Genomic DNA, 15,530 nt, shown 5'->3' with positions numbered 1-15,530 from the left:
TTTATCTTCCCTTTTATGGTGTCACATACTTTCCCCACAAACTGGTGCGGGATCACAAACACCAAAATGTCTGCATCGCTGGACGCCTCCACCAAGTCCGGCACTGCCAGCTGAGAAGGGATGATGACATGTCTTTAAAGCCCGAGGCAACTTACTGTAGAGTAGGAACCTGCTGCATTCAAAAAACTCACTCACTCTTACAGCTGTTAAACTTATTATAAAACTAACAGCTGCAAAGCATCTATTCAAGGACCTTATTTACATATATGAGACAACAGGCACTAAAATGTTTGTTTAAAAATACATTTTTCTTACCACATTTGCTGGCAGCTTGTGTCCAGGAAGGTACTTGACGTTTTCGTGCTCGGAGTTGATTATTTCAGTGAGTTTGCGCCCATTCACAGTCTCCTCAAACACCCACATTTTTACAGTATTGTCGAACTTTGCATTTTTACCAGCATTGGCACCCACGATCTTGGCAATGGCTGAGCCCCTGCGTGGTTAACAGTTACAAGTCAGTGTTCATTTTACGGGAAAAATCCATATTCTCACTCAGTCACACTGTGATCTAATGGGGTGATCATTAAAGGTAATGATTCCTATTTGATCATTAACTAATATTTCAGGGCAAGACGGCAAAGCTGCACGCAGAGATAAGCTGATAGCGGTATGCTGCAATCACCAATCCTCCATACGGTTTCCACGGGTGTACACCGAACTCCATTGAGAATTCTTGCAATTTTATTTTAGCATAAGCAGCAGCAAAATTACAATGGCTTTATAACCAGTTTATGGAATGATTTTAATTATTTGGGGGGTAATCATGAATTCGGAAATAAAAAGAAATAGACATACATTTAATTTCGTTCCAAAATAAGAGCTACAACTACAAAAACCACAGTGTGTGTATGAAAAGAATGTAAAAATTTAATATTTTTTATTCGGCTCATAAACTGAACCCACACACCGAATTTACAGGATGATTTAAAAATCTATTTTTCGTGTCAAATCATCTTTTATCTCTTTGGGGAGGTAACGTTAATTTATTAGACCGGTAAACGGAGCAGAGACATCAGCTACTGATGTCTCTGCTACCGCTAATAAGAGCGAGCTAACAGGCGGCAGACACCTTAAAGCTAACGACAAAAATCCCAGTAATGTTGCCAGACTTGTGGCCAGTTTTCTGCGATTATAAGCCGGCTTGTCAGCATGTGACTCCACGCGGAGATAAACCCAACTGTCGCCTCCGCTAACGAAGCCTATCTGGTAGTTACAGGTACAGCAGGTCAAACTTCCCGCACGTTACTGTGCACCGTGTCCAGCGGATAACCGCACATATGAGACAACCGGAGACGGTTCAAAACATCAACACTTCGACTTGCCAGTTTCCAGAGCCCACGATGCAGACTTTCTTCGGAGCTGCCATTGTGAAGAGGTAAACCGCTGAGTGTGTGGAGTGAACCTGTACTGACTGCAGTCCAGTTATGCAACACACACACACACAGTGCCTCCCTGGTTTTATTGGTCTGCCCGAGGGGAGACACCGGCCCGCCCATTAAAGCAAGGCCAAGGCCATCAGAGCAGAGGCTAGCATGCTAGACTGGGGCCAAAGTCTCCATGTCAGCCTTTATGGTTTCACATCATCTGCATGTGCAAGTGACTTTTCACCCAGAGGCGGCCAAGCTGTCGGATTTTATTTAATTTAAAACCTGAACTATGGTTGTTTGAATTATATAGATGATCAATGCTGACATACTAACACGCAATCTAAACCATTATCTTGTCTGTATATGTGTAATATATACTCACCAGACGTAGATTTAGATTAATGACATATCTTACAATTGTAATTGACAAAACGAGATGGTTAAATATCGAATAATTACCAACTTAGCAACAATTACTAAATGATTACAACTTAATCAAATCTTGTAATGACATATGATAACATATGGGGGCTTTGCCAATTCCTGTAAAACAAACAAACAAAAGTGTTGGGAGTTGTAGTTTAAATAAATTACTGGATTAATGATACAAAACATTTGTTTAAACAGGACATAAAATTGTAATGTCAAGGTGATTATTTAACAGTTATATTCACACAGATAAAACATTTTTTATTTTGACTACATAAAACAGTTGCTTAAAAACATTGAAGTAAATATTAAAGTTTTCATTCCTTGAGCTCCTTGTTATTAACAATCAAAGCAAGGCAATCAGTGGATTATCTTGATAATCTAACCTGATACTAAGATACCTGAAATTTTAACTGAGGGGAAAAACAAAACAAAAAATATGAAACAGGATTAATGTTCAGGTTAGTATCTTCAAACTTTAACTGAAAATGTTCTTACAAACTAAAAATTTTAAGTTATACTTAGAAAAGTGCTTGAAAATTTCAGATACGTAACTCCAAATTTTGTGATAAGTTGAGATTTCAACTTTTATTTATTTATTTTTCAGTGGCAGAAACAATATTACATCGAAATATTACCTATATTTATATTTTCTCATGGGTGCTAGTGACTGCATACTCATACATCACTACTTCAAAAATGAGTCCTTTATTCTCCATTCTGGTGCTTTAAAGTATTTTTACTTACCTGTATTACTACTTCATTAAATGCTTGAATTTAGGAATGTTAATTGTATTTGATTGTTTTTACTTAGAGTGTGTTTCAAAGGCAAAAACAAAAGAAGTACTTAATCCTGTGAGACCCAGCCCATCAAAAGATAGCCAGAAAATTCTGATTTTTTTGGAACTGAGATGTTTATTAACCCTTAGAACAAAATCCATATTTTTTGCTATATGATATTGTGTATGATACATTTTTATTATATATTTATTACATATTTTTTGTATCATATTTCATACATTGGGCGTTTTTGGCAACTTTTTGTTAACAACAATAATGTTAATTTTACACAAAAAAAGAGTTTCGTCCATAACATTTTGAAATTACGGCAAGTATTGATCATGTTGATGAGATAGAGGTCTCAGAAACTTGTGTATCAAATATAATACAAATGGCATTATAGGTCTTTTTCCAGTCTTTTAATTTAGGGTAATATGTAAACACTTTAAACGTGCATTCTTTTTTAATGATCAGCAGGGGGCGACTCCTCTGGAGGAAAAAAAAAGTCAGATTGTATAGAATTTAGAGGGATAGCGATCATTTGGCTCCCTTGATGTATAACCTCAGTAAACATTTTCCTGATGACTTTATGGTGTCGGTCTATTTTGCAAAATCTCATTGAGGACAGCATGATGGTGTAAGTTGGATCCCAGTGATTAGAAAAGTAAATAGGTTCAACAGTAAAGGCAGCCTAAGTTTTTGGGTAGGCTTATTTAATGATTTAAAAGTCTCAAAAGATGGTTGGTGGTTCGATTCCTGGCTTCCCCTAGTCTGCATGCCAAATACCCTTGGGCAAGATACTAACCCCAAATTGCTCTCTGATGCATCCGATGTGTGTGAATGCTACATAGAAAGCACCTAGAAAAATGTGCTTGTGCGAATGGGTGTGAATGGGTGAATGCACAAGTTGTGTAAAGCGCTTTGAGTGCTCAGAAGAGTAGAAAAGCGCTATACAAGAACCAGTCCATTTACCATTTAACAATGAGACTAGTATCTCTTATGTACAGTGTAACCACATTGTATTGTTAATGCAGCAGCAAATAATCTGAAGATCATCCAGTATAATTTTTGTTGAAGATAAAAAAGAAGTAGTAGTCCGTGAAATATTTAAAACTTTTCCATGGAATCCATTATGGCAGTCGTGTCTAATATTAGTCTCTGGTTGTAGCGCTAGCTTGTGGTTAAACCATTTTTTTTTCACCAGTTAAAATAAAACAAAACTTTTTTATTAGCAGTGTTTTTGAGTTTACTGTCCACTTCAATGGCTGAAAAAACTGTCAGAACATTAAAAGCAGGCCAATTTTAACAGTTTAATGCATCAGCACCAATAGCACAATGTTTGATAAACATTAGACAGGTAGGAACTTCTAAGTGAATTTGTAATGGTGTATTTTTTTTCTTTACCACTTTACTGCTCTTTCTGAACTTCTCTTTAAAATATAAGCAGGACATTAAAAGTCACTGGAGCAAACCACAAAAAGCTCACTGTGGCAAAAATTATTTGGTCCAAAGGGCTCAAACAAAGGACCGCCTTGTTACGCAAATGTTGATCAGTGGGTGAAGAGGCAACACGGGAAGGAAGTGCTCTCAGCAGTCTGGTTTAGCAAATTTAAAACAAACTGACAAAATCCAGCTTATTCTGCAGAAAATAGTTCAAAAAGAAAGAGTTGACTGGTCTGATATGTGAAGCTGTGTTGCTGCGGGGTTATTAGAGTCTAGGAGATATTTACTGTAGTTCATTTATAAGTGAAAATGTAAACGTTATAATGAATTTAAGCCAATATGCTTGTTCTTAAGCCAGTGGTTTTTTTCCAGGATCTTTCAAAGGGGGGCAGTGGTCCATCCATCAATCCCTTTTCCACACTTATTCAGCTCAACTCCCAGGGGCAGCACTGAAAGCACAGATGCCCAGACCTCCTGCTTCATAGCCACCTCCAACTCACACAGAAGAGTCCCCAAACTAGTCCAAAGACATAATCTCTCCCAGTCAGACATTCACATTCTTCCCTCACTTACAGGCAAGACCCCAAGATACTTGGAATTCCTCCACATAAGTCAGCAAGCCCTCCCCAACCCAGAGTGTGTGCACTATATTTTACAGCTGTTATACATGTCATCCCAGCCCACTCCACACCCACCTGCAAACTGCCCCAGTGCAAGCTGGGAGTCAGTTGAAGCCAACAAGAACAAATCATCATCATTATCAGGATCACATTGACGATACTGAAGATGTCATCCTGCCCTTGTAGCATGCACCGAGAGACTGCTGTAAAAACAACAGAAGCTGCACCGAAACACAGGATTCAACAGTGAGGTCATGGTGCTAACAAAAGCAGAGTATAAAAGGAATTGGGGGAGTGGACCAAACCACTTCGAGATATATGAGGGGGGAGTCCATTTAAAAAAAAGAAAGTGTTGTTTTGCACCTAAAATGAGCACAGGAACCTTCAGTGTATTATTTAACATGATATATTTATAGTTACAATGTTCCACTGAGGAGGACCACTGTGCTTTTTCTAGAAAAACGGGATCTGGATCCATCCCAGATCCACATTCAGCCACGCTCCTGCCTCCAAAGAAATTTCTTTAAAGCCAGAAGTCCATTTTTCGAACCTTTTACTGATTTTTCATGACGAAAGTGTAAATGATGACACATAACTCCTCGAAATGAATAAGAGATACATACAGTTAGCATTTGATCTTTAATGTAACAACTGATTCAAGTCCATTATTCATCTTTACATCACCAGACTAAAACAGCTGTCCTTTCATATCACAAATGAAAAGGCAAAAGTAAAGGAGGAGGCAAAAACAAAAGCAGTAAGCTGGGCGACCTCATGCAGCAACAGTCTGGCTATTTAATTCTCATGTACTGATGAGAACGGCTGCTGTGACTCAACTCTAGCAATATTAATAAAAACAAACAAACAGCCCCCCCTACTTTGTCTTTGACAAATAAACAAATTTACAGTCATTTACAGAAGAAAAAAATGAATTGAGACACACAGCAAGTTTCTTTGAAATAAATCCATTAAGTACACCGTTAGACAAACCAGACTATGCTAATACACGAGGATTATTATCCACAGTCAACAGTAATATTTACACTAAATTACAACTGATGGAATAATTGTGCTTGATAGTAACACAGCTACACGCTAATCAGATCCCACTTCCTGTTGAGAACAACTAGGAGCAGAATAATGAACATGGTTAGATTTTTGGTAGGGATGCACCGACTGTGAACTTCTGGGCACGCCACGCTTTGTTCTTGTTTGCTTTTCCTTCGTGTGCCAGGAAGACAAGTAAATTTTCAATAACAGAACTGACACACCATCTTAAACATTAGGCATTGTGAAAAAAAGATCAGAAAACACTCACGTCAATAAATACATTCTTGTTTGCAGAGAAGTGAATGGTCAACAAGGCGGAGATCAGGCTGTGCCGAGGTTTGGCCGATATATCGGTGCATCCCTAATTTTGGTATATACACAATCATGAGGGAAACTCTCAAACATGCTCCGCAGAGCTCAGATTTTCTCCATCTACCTGACACCACACTCACTGTTGAGCATTTTAGGGCAGTTTCTTTCCACTTTTCTTTCATCGCCGTAAAACCGCAAATGAATACATGCTCACAAAACGCACCCAGACACGAGGACAGAAGAAGGCTTAAACTGCAGGTGTGGATGAACTGTACATATAGGATGCTTGCTGTACAGTGCTACATGCAAGTAAGCGTTCGAAAGTAAAAAAACATTCAAAATATTGATTCTAGTTGATGTGATCCAGCCTTGTTGACACAACAGAAGCAAAATTCCTTAAAATGTGACAAAAAGCATGTAAACATGAATGACATTCTCTTAAACGAATGTTATGGCATCACGTGTTAATAAATTTCTCATTTCTACAGCAAAGCTATACAGTACACGATGATTAAGTCTCTTTGTCATATTGTTCGATTACATCTTTTTTGTGGGGAATCTAGCAACTGGTTTTTAACTTCCTGCTCGTGTTTAACCCAAGTAGTTCCCTTGGCAGATCTTTTTCACAGCGGGCATTTGAACTTGTTACAGCAGGAAAAACACAGGTTACTGATAACATTCACAAGCGTCATATGATGGGCCAAAGTGCGAAACCGTGCGCAACATCAGAGGCTGGATGTATAAACTATGCGTGTGCATAAAAATCATACGTAGGCCTTTTTTACTCTCATACATAAACTGGTTATAACAAAGAATGTGCGGTGAAAATGTGCAAACAAACGTTTTCTGAGAGAAAGTGAGAAAGAGCTTATAGTGCTCATTTCCAATTCTGTATTTTTATTGTGGACTACATTACAATAGGTCTACATGAGTTACAGTTCAAATTATTCTTTGTGTGTCTTATGCTGGGCCTTTGGGTAGTTTATCGGTTCATTCGCTGTCTGAAAAAAGCAAAAACAAGAGCACTCAGAGAGCAACCGACTAGACTAAAACTTTGATGTTTTATGGTGTTTTTATTACAATACATAACGTTAGCCTGTCATGGTGTTACTGCAACACCATAGGGCACTGTATTGCAAAAAAAAGTGTCCTCCATGCCCTTTCATATGAGATATTACTTGTTATAGATTCTTGAAATTTTGATCTTCGTGCTAACAGTATAGGTCAAATGCTTACCCAGGTACTTGTATCCCCAAAGGCCTTGTATATTGTTGTGAAGTTTGAAGACGAGCCATTAAAAACATTGGGTAATATAACGTTTTTACTGATTTTCACATGTCACCTTGACCTGATTTCCACCTAAATGAAATCAGCTTGAGCTGTTATTGGTATCTACCATCACACAAAATTGAAAATAATATCTTGAAAACTGCAGAGGCTAAACTGTTAACAGACAGACAAGCAAATGTAACCAATTGTATATTCCCTGTCTTCAAGGGAAGAAAAACTCTTAGCGCTTCTCCAATTCAGCCAACTTTCGTCTGATTGGCTGCCTTTTGCAAATAGAAGGTTTGTCCTGATATCTCAGGTTATTATGACAGTGGGGTCTGAACTAGCTTAAAGCTGCCTTTTTGCTAGCAGGGATTATTTACACATATCTGAAACTCTGGCCATGTTTATTATGACCATCCACCATTACCTCAGGATTTATGTGACAGAAAATAACTACCATAAAACAAAACAGTTACTTTCACAGAGCTTACACTTACTCTTATTATTTAATCTTTTTCTATTTACAAACAGACCTAGCTACACTAATATGAGCAATTTAACATCTATAACATTAAATACAAATTCGGGGTGTACTAATTTTTATTGGGCTTAAAAAGTTCAATTAGGTTTCATTCACATAGTGCCCCTTCACAACTAAAGATGTGTGACTGTGCTAAGGTAAAGACCCTACAATAAGAAAGACAGAACCGCAGTAAACAGATGATGCCCTCTGAGCAAGCACGTGGTGACGGTGGGAAGCGAGATTTTATTACGTTTTATTCATCCAGCTGCAGGAACCCATAATTAAAGTAAATGGATCTCAGCTATCCTTACATTTGTGCTTTTACCTATTGTGACACATCAAAATGCTTTCTGTGAAAACCGCCTGCAACTACTTTTCAAGAAAATGTTGGGCTTTCTTTAATGTCCGCCTACTCTACATGGCAGTTACCTTTTAATCAGTCAGTTTTACTTAAATTATTTTTAGCACTGTCATCCTGCGAGACGAGGTAGTACAGTATGATGGCAAAATGCGTAGTTTAACAGGGGAAGACAGCTGTAAGTAAAAGAGAAAGCTGGTTTAGTCCAAACAAAAATTCCTGTAAATTAACAACTATTTCACACAAAAACAGTCAAACTGACACCACATTGCTGGGATTTCTAACACTGATTTACTGAACATATAATGAACCTGTGTAACCTTTAACTGTATCTGTTACTACGTCTTGAAAAGGTGTTTACAGAAGACCATGCAGTTATTCTAACATTTTTTAAGTTTTATTTCTCTTGGTTCTCCTGCCCTCGCGTCTCTGTGGCCGTCCGCCTACCTCAGCCACACGTCCCTATTTCATCATGTCGCTTACACACCTTAATCAGGCACAGTTCACGCACTTCCTCTGTTGTTCCAGCAGTGGGAAAAGAAAGAAAACCTGCAAAGAACAAAGTCCACGAAGCTGCTCACAAGCGAGAGAGTGCGGCGGCTCTCTGCCCCCGGCTGCAGAAGCTTAGTGAAAGTTACTGACGTGACACTTGACATCGTCTAAGCTCAGGACCGTTCCCTGGTCATTGTTGTTGTTATGCTTGTGCTTCTTATCGGAGCAGCGGCACAGTTTGTACTTCATTACCTGAGGGGATGAAAAGCACAGTCGCAGCAAGGTCGGTGCAGGAAAAGAAATAAGTCGCATAACGCAACAAGAAATGCTTTTAATTATTTCAATTTTCTAAATATGAGGTGTAAACACTGCTTCAAAGCCAGAAATAAAACAAAACTGTGTTGTGAAATACGGTCTCCTCTGATCACTCCTACTGATCTAATTATGGTCAGGTTTAAATACATCAAGTCCAAAGCTTTGCATATTAAAAATGACAGACTATATGGCCTCTTAAATGCCTATGTCTTACCTCATAAAGGTAGTCAAATATCTCCAGAATAGTCAGTATACTTGCACCAATAAAAAGTCCCATCTGACCACCAATATCACCTGAAATGAAAGCATATTCATAACAAATGCATGAAGACAAAAAAACGCAAGCAGTCTATGTTATATAATAGAAATGAAGCTATACCTAAAAGTCCAGCCACTTCATATGCTTTCTTCTGTTCAATAGTTTCATAATTGAGAGCTTCAAAGAAGATATCTAAAACCAGGATATTTTCCCTGTGGAGACAACATAAACAAATGAAGACACAAATCCCTCATTTTGAAGCTGCTCAATAATAATTAAGAGCACTTGAGAGATGAGATTTGAATGTTTTCTTTGTCAGTGGCTCTGAAAGGACTGGTTCGACATTTGAAATATGACCCTGACAATGCCATCTAAGTTATCACAACACAGCTTTTGAGACAACCTTTTTCTTCTTCCTTCAGCTTCTGCCTTTGGAGGCCACATCTCACTCTATCCCAACATCCTCCAACACATCAACCCTCTGAATGTCCTCCTTCGCTATATCTCATCTGCGCTCTTTCTGTTTTCCTCCTGTCTGACAGCTCTATCTTTAACTTCCTCTGTCCAGTATGTCCACTATCCCTCCTCTGCACATGTCTGAAGCATCTCAACTTTGTCTCTCTAAATTTATCTCCAAACTGTTCAGCCTGATACATTCATTTCTAATCTTCTCCCGGTCCCTCATTCTGAAAATCTTGGCATCTTCAACTCAGCCACCTCCAAAGTTACTCCAGGGTAACTTTGTCTCCAAACTGATTCCCGATCCTCTCCATCCTGGTCGCTCCTGTTGTCTCAACACTGGGTTTAATACGGTTTTAATCTACTCCTAGATTTCAGTGTGATAATGGGGTAATCTTGGGCACATAGCTCTTGCTGTGAAGGCAGAAGCCCCACCTACTTACTGTCTGTCTGTACAGAAATATGATCAGAAAATATCAAAATGCACAAAAGATGGTATAAGTTGATGAAAACTGAATCAAAGCAGTTTGGTATTAGATTTTATTTCACCCCTTAAAACCATTTAGAAAGTCATCAGTCAGCACACGTTTCTATTGATGATGGCCTCTCAGGTTGGGTTTTTCTTCCTTTTTCTTTTATTTGAGAGGGAAACTAAAAATGTTTAGCTTCTGGACACAATTAAACTAAATGAATATCTTGAAAGAACACATTGGGCCTTTGAAAATGCCCCTTTTTTATATTTTGTTAGTGAAAGTCAATGAAATACAATAATCCTGTAATAAAAGAATTATTCATCGCAGGCTTTGCTTTGCGCACACAATAATGAGAAAACCCAAACATACTTACTTAATGTACTGCTCAGATTTGTTGTATTTTTTTGCAAGATATTTAGCAGAGGCCTTGCTGGGGATCTTGACAAAAGACAGCTCTTTGCTGTATCTGGTCATGTTGCACGGCGTCTCACACACACAGAAATCATTGTCTCTTTCCACCAGGAAATCTGGAGAGAGGAAAACCAGAGCTCAGCTTGACCTTTGAATCAGTGCGACTGCGACTTCAAGATGTCACGAGCTGATGTGCCTGCATCTGTGTGCGCGTGTGTGTCTTTCTGATGTTTTTGGGGTATAAATCTGTGCATTCTCCTTTTTTGGGGGAAACTAATATCATAAAGACATATTAAGGTAATATCAGGTTTTGGTTAAATGTGCAGGAAATAAATGTGATGTCCTGTGAAGCGATGCAAACATGGCTCTGTTTGTGCATGTGTTGCTGTTCTTTAAAGATTTAGAGGAGTATGAAGCCTCTTTCTTACCCAGAGCTGGGTCAGCACATTCTTTGTACAGCTCGGGGGTGCAGTAGGGGGCATCGCCTGTAGCAGCAGCAGCAACACACACTCACGTTAATGAATTTTTTCTTTGATTTCCTTCTTTGAAGTGCCTTCAGTAATTTCTCAGATCGGCGTAAGTCTGATACAACACAGAGAAAGACCGGACGCCTACCAGGCATGTGCACCATGCGACAGTTGCAGTTGTCCACCAGGTAGCGCGTTTCGCAGTCAATGCGACAGGCTGTGATGCTGTAAGTGTCAAAGAAGTCCGACTCCATTGGCGTCACCTTGCAGTCTCCCCAGGGTGGGGGGAGATATATCAGCTGCAATGACCACATAACGACTTAATAGTGTTTTAAATAAGAAATAAATACCGCATGAAATAAAAAGCAGGCTTCTCCTTGCAGGGAAAAGCAAGAACTAAACAACTGAATCCATTTTTTTTTTTTTTAATTCTACAACTGCACAAATGGGAAAGAGATTTAAAATGTCTGATGTGACCTGCGGATAATTCTAATCTATTATTCAGAGCTATGGATGTGATTTTTTTTATTAGGAATAATAAAGTAAAACACTCATTTAGTTTAAAAAAAAAGAGATTTTAAAGAGGCTCCAGTTTAACTTTGTTCAGTCGAAGAAAAGGGAAAGTGAAAACTATAAACATCTGCCATAATTCACAGAAATGTTTTTTTTTACCAGCTGTGGCTATTATTTTCAATTTCATATTCATATCAGTGTTGAAACTAAAGTATTTCTGGTTCTTCAAATGTTTGATTTTAGATTTATAAATAGGTCTCACAAGGGAAATCTTTGTCCTACAGCAACATGATAAAGAGTAAAAATAGCACAGCCTACAATAAACAACGCAGTCAAATAAAAAGTGCCACAGAAGCCCAGTAAGTGCCTTATACTGTGAGATAGTGCAACAGAAACAAAACAAAACAGAAAGGTCAAAATAAAGTTAGTTAAAACCACTAAAAGTATGACTGACATTGTGTAAAAGTGATTTTATCCAAACAAAACACTGAAAAGGATCCAAAGACGCATTCTTGGTTTGTGTGTACTTTTATTTTTAATTATAGGACAAAATGTGTCTGATTGAAAGCTGATTAGTGAATCAATGAATCAATCAAATGGCAAGAAATCAGTTGGTAACCAAACTGTTTCAATCATTTGAAACCAGATTATTTCATGTCTGTTCCTCATATGGACCCTTGCTTTGCTTTGTTATAGTGAATTATTAATTGTTCAGATCTCTGAACTCTTCCTTTGCCGAGTATGATAACGTAATAATTGTAAAAATTAATAAGCAACAGTTTGTACCCTCTGTTCCTGACAGGAAACAAATGTCTGGAACCCGGGTGCCACTCCGAATCCGAGCTGGTCAATGAAGGACGGCTCGTCCTGACTGTGGATCTGAACTTTGACCCCCGCTTCAAACGAAGTCTCATCTGCAGGAAAGCAAAACGTTTGGGATCACTGTAAAAATGAGTTTCACTAAGGATCCAAACACGCAGAAGAGTTTCAGGCTCTGAGGTATCGACGCCCACAAACACCAACACATCAATCACACCAGTGTGACAGACAGCTATAACCTGCCACGTGAGTGGGCTTCTTCTCACCTGTTTCTCCCCAGACTGGCAGGTATTCATCCTGCTGAATGTCCAGCATGAGCTCGAGGCCGTTACCCATACCTCCCTTGGTGGTGATGAGGGGAGTGCGCCCATCACCGCCAGCGTTAAAGGTGTAACACTTCCCATAGCGAGTGAAGACCTGAGTGGCACAGGAAAGATATATAATTTTTTAAGCAGTTAGAGAAATGTTTCTGAGAGAAGGATTCAGGTCAATTTTGTCACAACCACACAATATTACTGGAATATACAACTGAATGGAAAATTATGGGCTACTCCACTGCACTCATTTTCCTTAAAAAACAACAACAACAAAACAAAACAAAAAAAGGGTATTAAATGGAAACCCGATCTGTCTGCACAGTTGTGGGATGCTGGAAAAAAATGAGAGCCTGGAACATATAAGACTTCCACTGAGCGCTCAGAGGATAACAAGGGTTAAAAGCGGATCACCTTCTTGCGTGGTGTAAACCACCAGCGCAGATGGCTCACCAACAAAAGAAAAGACAAGAATCTATACACAGCATCAAAAAAGCTACCTCGTCGTCAGGTCATGTGTGATATCTCTAGGGAAATGTTGGCCAGTTCTAAGATGCTGCAGAGCAAACTGAACAGGCACCTGGCAACCAAGACTCTCTTTAGAGGAGAAACTTCAAAAACAGTCCTGGCTCTGAACCAGAGACTACAACCTACTCAGCAGTCTAAACAGTGCAGGCAGTGTAGGCTAGCAGATTTGAATCCCAAAACTTCTCGTGTCACAGCAAGAAGGCCCTCAGTGAACATTCTACACTTAAATATCGGATGAAAAGCTTTGACTGTCTAGAGATTTGCACAAATAGGTTCACTTTGGCACCCAGTGTGGTCTCCTGCTGCTGCAGCCCATCTGCTTCAAGGTTTAACATGTCACACATTCAAAGATGTGCATACTTTGTTTGTGACGAGCGCAAGCAGTCAGGCCATTCTTTTTTTTTTCTTTTTTTTTTTAAATGACATCAGAAACAGCAGTATGCGACATTACGTGATGGCAGAGCTTCAGTTCATCCTTTGTCTTTTTTTTTTTTTTTTTTTTAATAAATAGGACAGGGGGAATGAATGAGAGAAAGAGGGGGAGAGAAAGAAAGAAAACCAAAGGGGAGAAGAGACGGTGAGAAGGGGGGGGGAAGAGAGAGAGAGAAAAAAAAAAAAAAAGAACTCCTGGGTCACCTGTATGGAGAAAAAAAAAAAAACAAACAAAATGAAATTCTCAGATGACTCCATCTGGCACTGACCACCGGGCCACACTCAAAGTCACTTAAATCACTTTTCTTCCCCATTTACTTTGGGCACCTTAACCATGTTTACGTAGATATGCTGCCAAAGGATTGGCTGATTGAGAAGGAGCAGTCTAAGGAGGAGATGAATAGGTGTGCCCAATAAAGTGGACAGTGTGCCATAAATGGCTTAATATACAGCTTGGTGTGAATTAGAAATGTTTATGTGATCTATTAAACTCTACCATCTAGACCTCTAATCAACAGCAGAAAACCAGCAGTCAGTCTGCAAACAGTGTTTTGCAGACATTTGGTGCTTGGGAAGAGACTGTGGGACTGTGTGAAAAGTGTCTGATAAGGTGATGGAGGCAAGGTAAATGCTATTGAAGTGTCGACATTCTTGGAAATAAAATTGCTGGTGTTGTGCCTGATCCATTGCCTTTATTTGACAATGCAATCCAAAGAAAACCTTATGATGTAAAGGCTATTTTATGCAGATATGAATTGAGATGTACAGCCTCGTCTTTCTTGCTGGTGTGCCTTGGACAGTAAAACTTGTGTCAGAGGATTTGAGAGTGTTTTTCCACTGGGGGTCAGTGTTTGACTCGATAAATGGTGTGTGTGTGTGTGTTACACAATCAACCCAGTGAGGTGATGGAGACTGGCAGACTGGCGATTTAACATTCCCTCACATGCTCTTTATGGCACTTATAATGGACCTGATGTTACCATGGAGACCAAGCATCCCGACAAGGAAGAATACCGCCTTAATTTTAAAGGAAAGCCGAGACACAGACGTTAGACTGAACCTCTGTGAGACATCAGCAAAAGGCCATTTGACAAACAGCCTCGAGCGTGCGACGGTGAACAGACAGAAGCGTAACAATATTGAGCTTTCTTCGGCGCGGAGTTAATGTTGTATTAGTTTTTAGTGTTGTGTGAGTCACATAACCCATGCAGGGAGAGAGCAGGAGAGCAAGGAGCAATGGAGGAGCGAAGGAGGGCAGGGATGCAAAGTGAAAGAGACAGAGAGGAGGGGGGGGGGATTTAGCTGCTAACGCTTGAAGCTGGCTATTGTTCAGCATTATAGCACAGAATGACATATCTATGATTAGAAAGAACAAACCAAGCAAGTAATTGTAGAGAAAGAGTTGGGATCTTGCCGAGGGCAGTTTAAACATTTAGGCCATCTATCACGTCAAGTCAGCGAGAGACTGCTGCTGGTTGCAGAAGCAGACATCAATCTGAGTGGGAGAAAAAAAACAAAACAAAACACAAAAAGATTCTGCACAAAAAAAGCAAATAAAAGCAACAAAATAATGTGTGTCCACACCTTTAGAATTTTTCTGTCATATGCTGCAGGCTTAAATAAAAACTGATGAGGGTAAAGACGCACTTGTTACTTTTAGAGACTGACACTCCAACATCGACGCCCACCTCACACCACGACGGGCCAGATGTGCGGAGGTGAGTTGTGAACACCCAAGTGCCACAGTATGAACGGCTTCCACATGAGGCTGTCTAAAAATGGGCACCTAAATTTCCATATTTACCTTCAAAACAAGCAACAGCTGGCCAGTGGG

At 39.3% G+C, this 15,530-nt stretch overlaps 2 protein-coding genes across 4 annotated transcripts in view; both read right to left on the bottom strand.

Moving 5' to 3' along the window:
• LOC308406758 (glycerol-3-phosphate dehydrogenase [NAD(+)], cytoplasmic) overlaps positions 1 to 4,924 on the bottom strand; it is an 11,613-nt gene extending 6,689 nt beyond the window's left edge. The window contains exons 1-3 of one of the 3 annotated variants that reach the window (XM_080897963.1): positions 4,775 to 4,924; positions 316 to 493; positions 1 to 110 (exon numbers count right to left, since the gene is read on the bottom strand). The exon at positions 1 to 110 is cut by the window's left edge and continues 31 nt beyond it. In XM_080897963.1, coding sequence (XP_080754089.1) covers positions 1 to 110; positions 316 to 423 — 218 coding nt within the window. In that variant the 5' untranslated portion in view covers positions 424 to 493; positions 4,775 to 4,924. Of the gene's footprint in view, positions 111 to 315; positions 494 to 1,382; positions 1,535 to 4,774 lie in introns of those variants that run through there. The other 2 variants (XM_080897962.1, XM_080897961.1) reach the window with 2 other exon arrangements.
• A 379-nt stretch (positions 4,925 to 5,303) lies between these two features.
• LOC308406979 (acid-sensing ion channel 1-like) overlaps positions 5,304 to 15,530 on the bottom strand; it is a 73,062-nt gene continuing 62,835 nt past the window's right edge. Inside the window, exons 3-10 of the mRNA XM_080898332.1 lie at positions 12,689 to 12,839; positions 12,390 to 12,517; positions 11,239 to 11,389; positions 11,052 to 11,108; positions 10,586 to 10,739; positions 9,401 to 9,492; positions 9,236 to 9,315; positions 5,304 to 8,958 (exon numbers count right to left, since the gene is read on the bottom strand). Coding sequence (XP_080754458.1) covers positions 8,839 to 8,958; positions 9,236 to 9,315; positions 9,401 to 9,492; positions 10,586 to 10,739; positions 11,052 to 11,108; positions 11,239 to 11,389; positions 12,390 to 12,517; positions 12,689 to 12,839 — 933 coding nt within the window. The 3' untranslated portion in view covers positions 5,304 to 8,838. The remainder of the gene's footprint in view (positions 8,959 to 9,235; positions 9,316 to 9,400; positions 9,493 to 10,585; positions 10,740 to 11,051; positions 11,109 to 11,238; positions 11,390 to 12,389; positions 12,518 to 12,688; positions 12,840 to 15,530) is intronic.

This window comes from Rhamphochromis sp. 'chilingali', assembly GCF_963969265.1.
Source record: "Rhamphochromis sp. 'chilingali' genome assembly, chromosome: 12".
Lineage (NCBI taxonomy): Eukaryota > Metazoa > Chordata > Actinopteri > Cichliformes > Cichlidae > Rhamphochromis > Rhamphochromis sp. 'chilingali'.
Note: the sequence above shows the minus strand (reverse complement) of the source record. Positions and strands in the feature narration are given on the sequence as shown.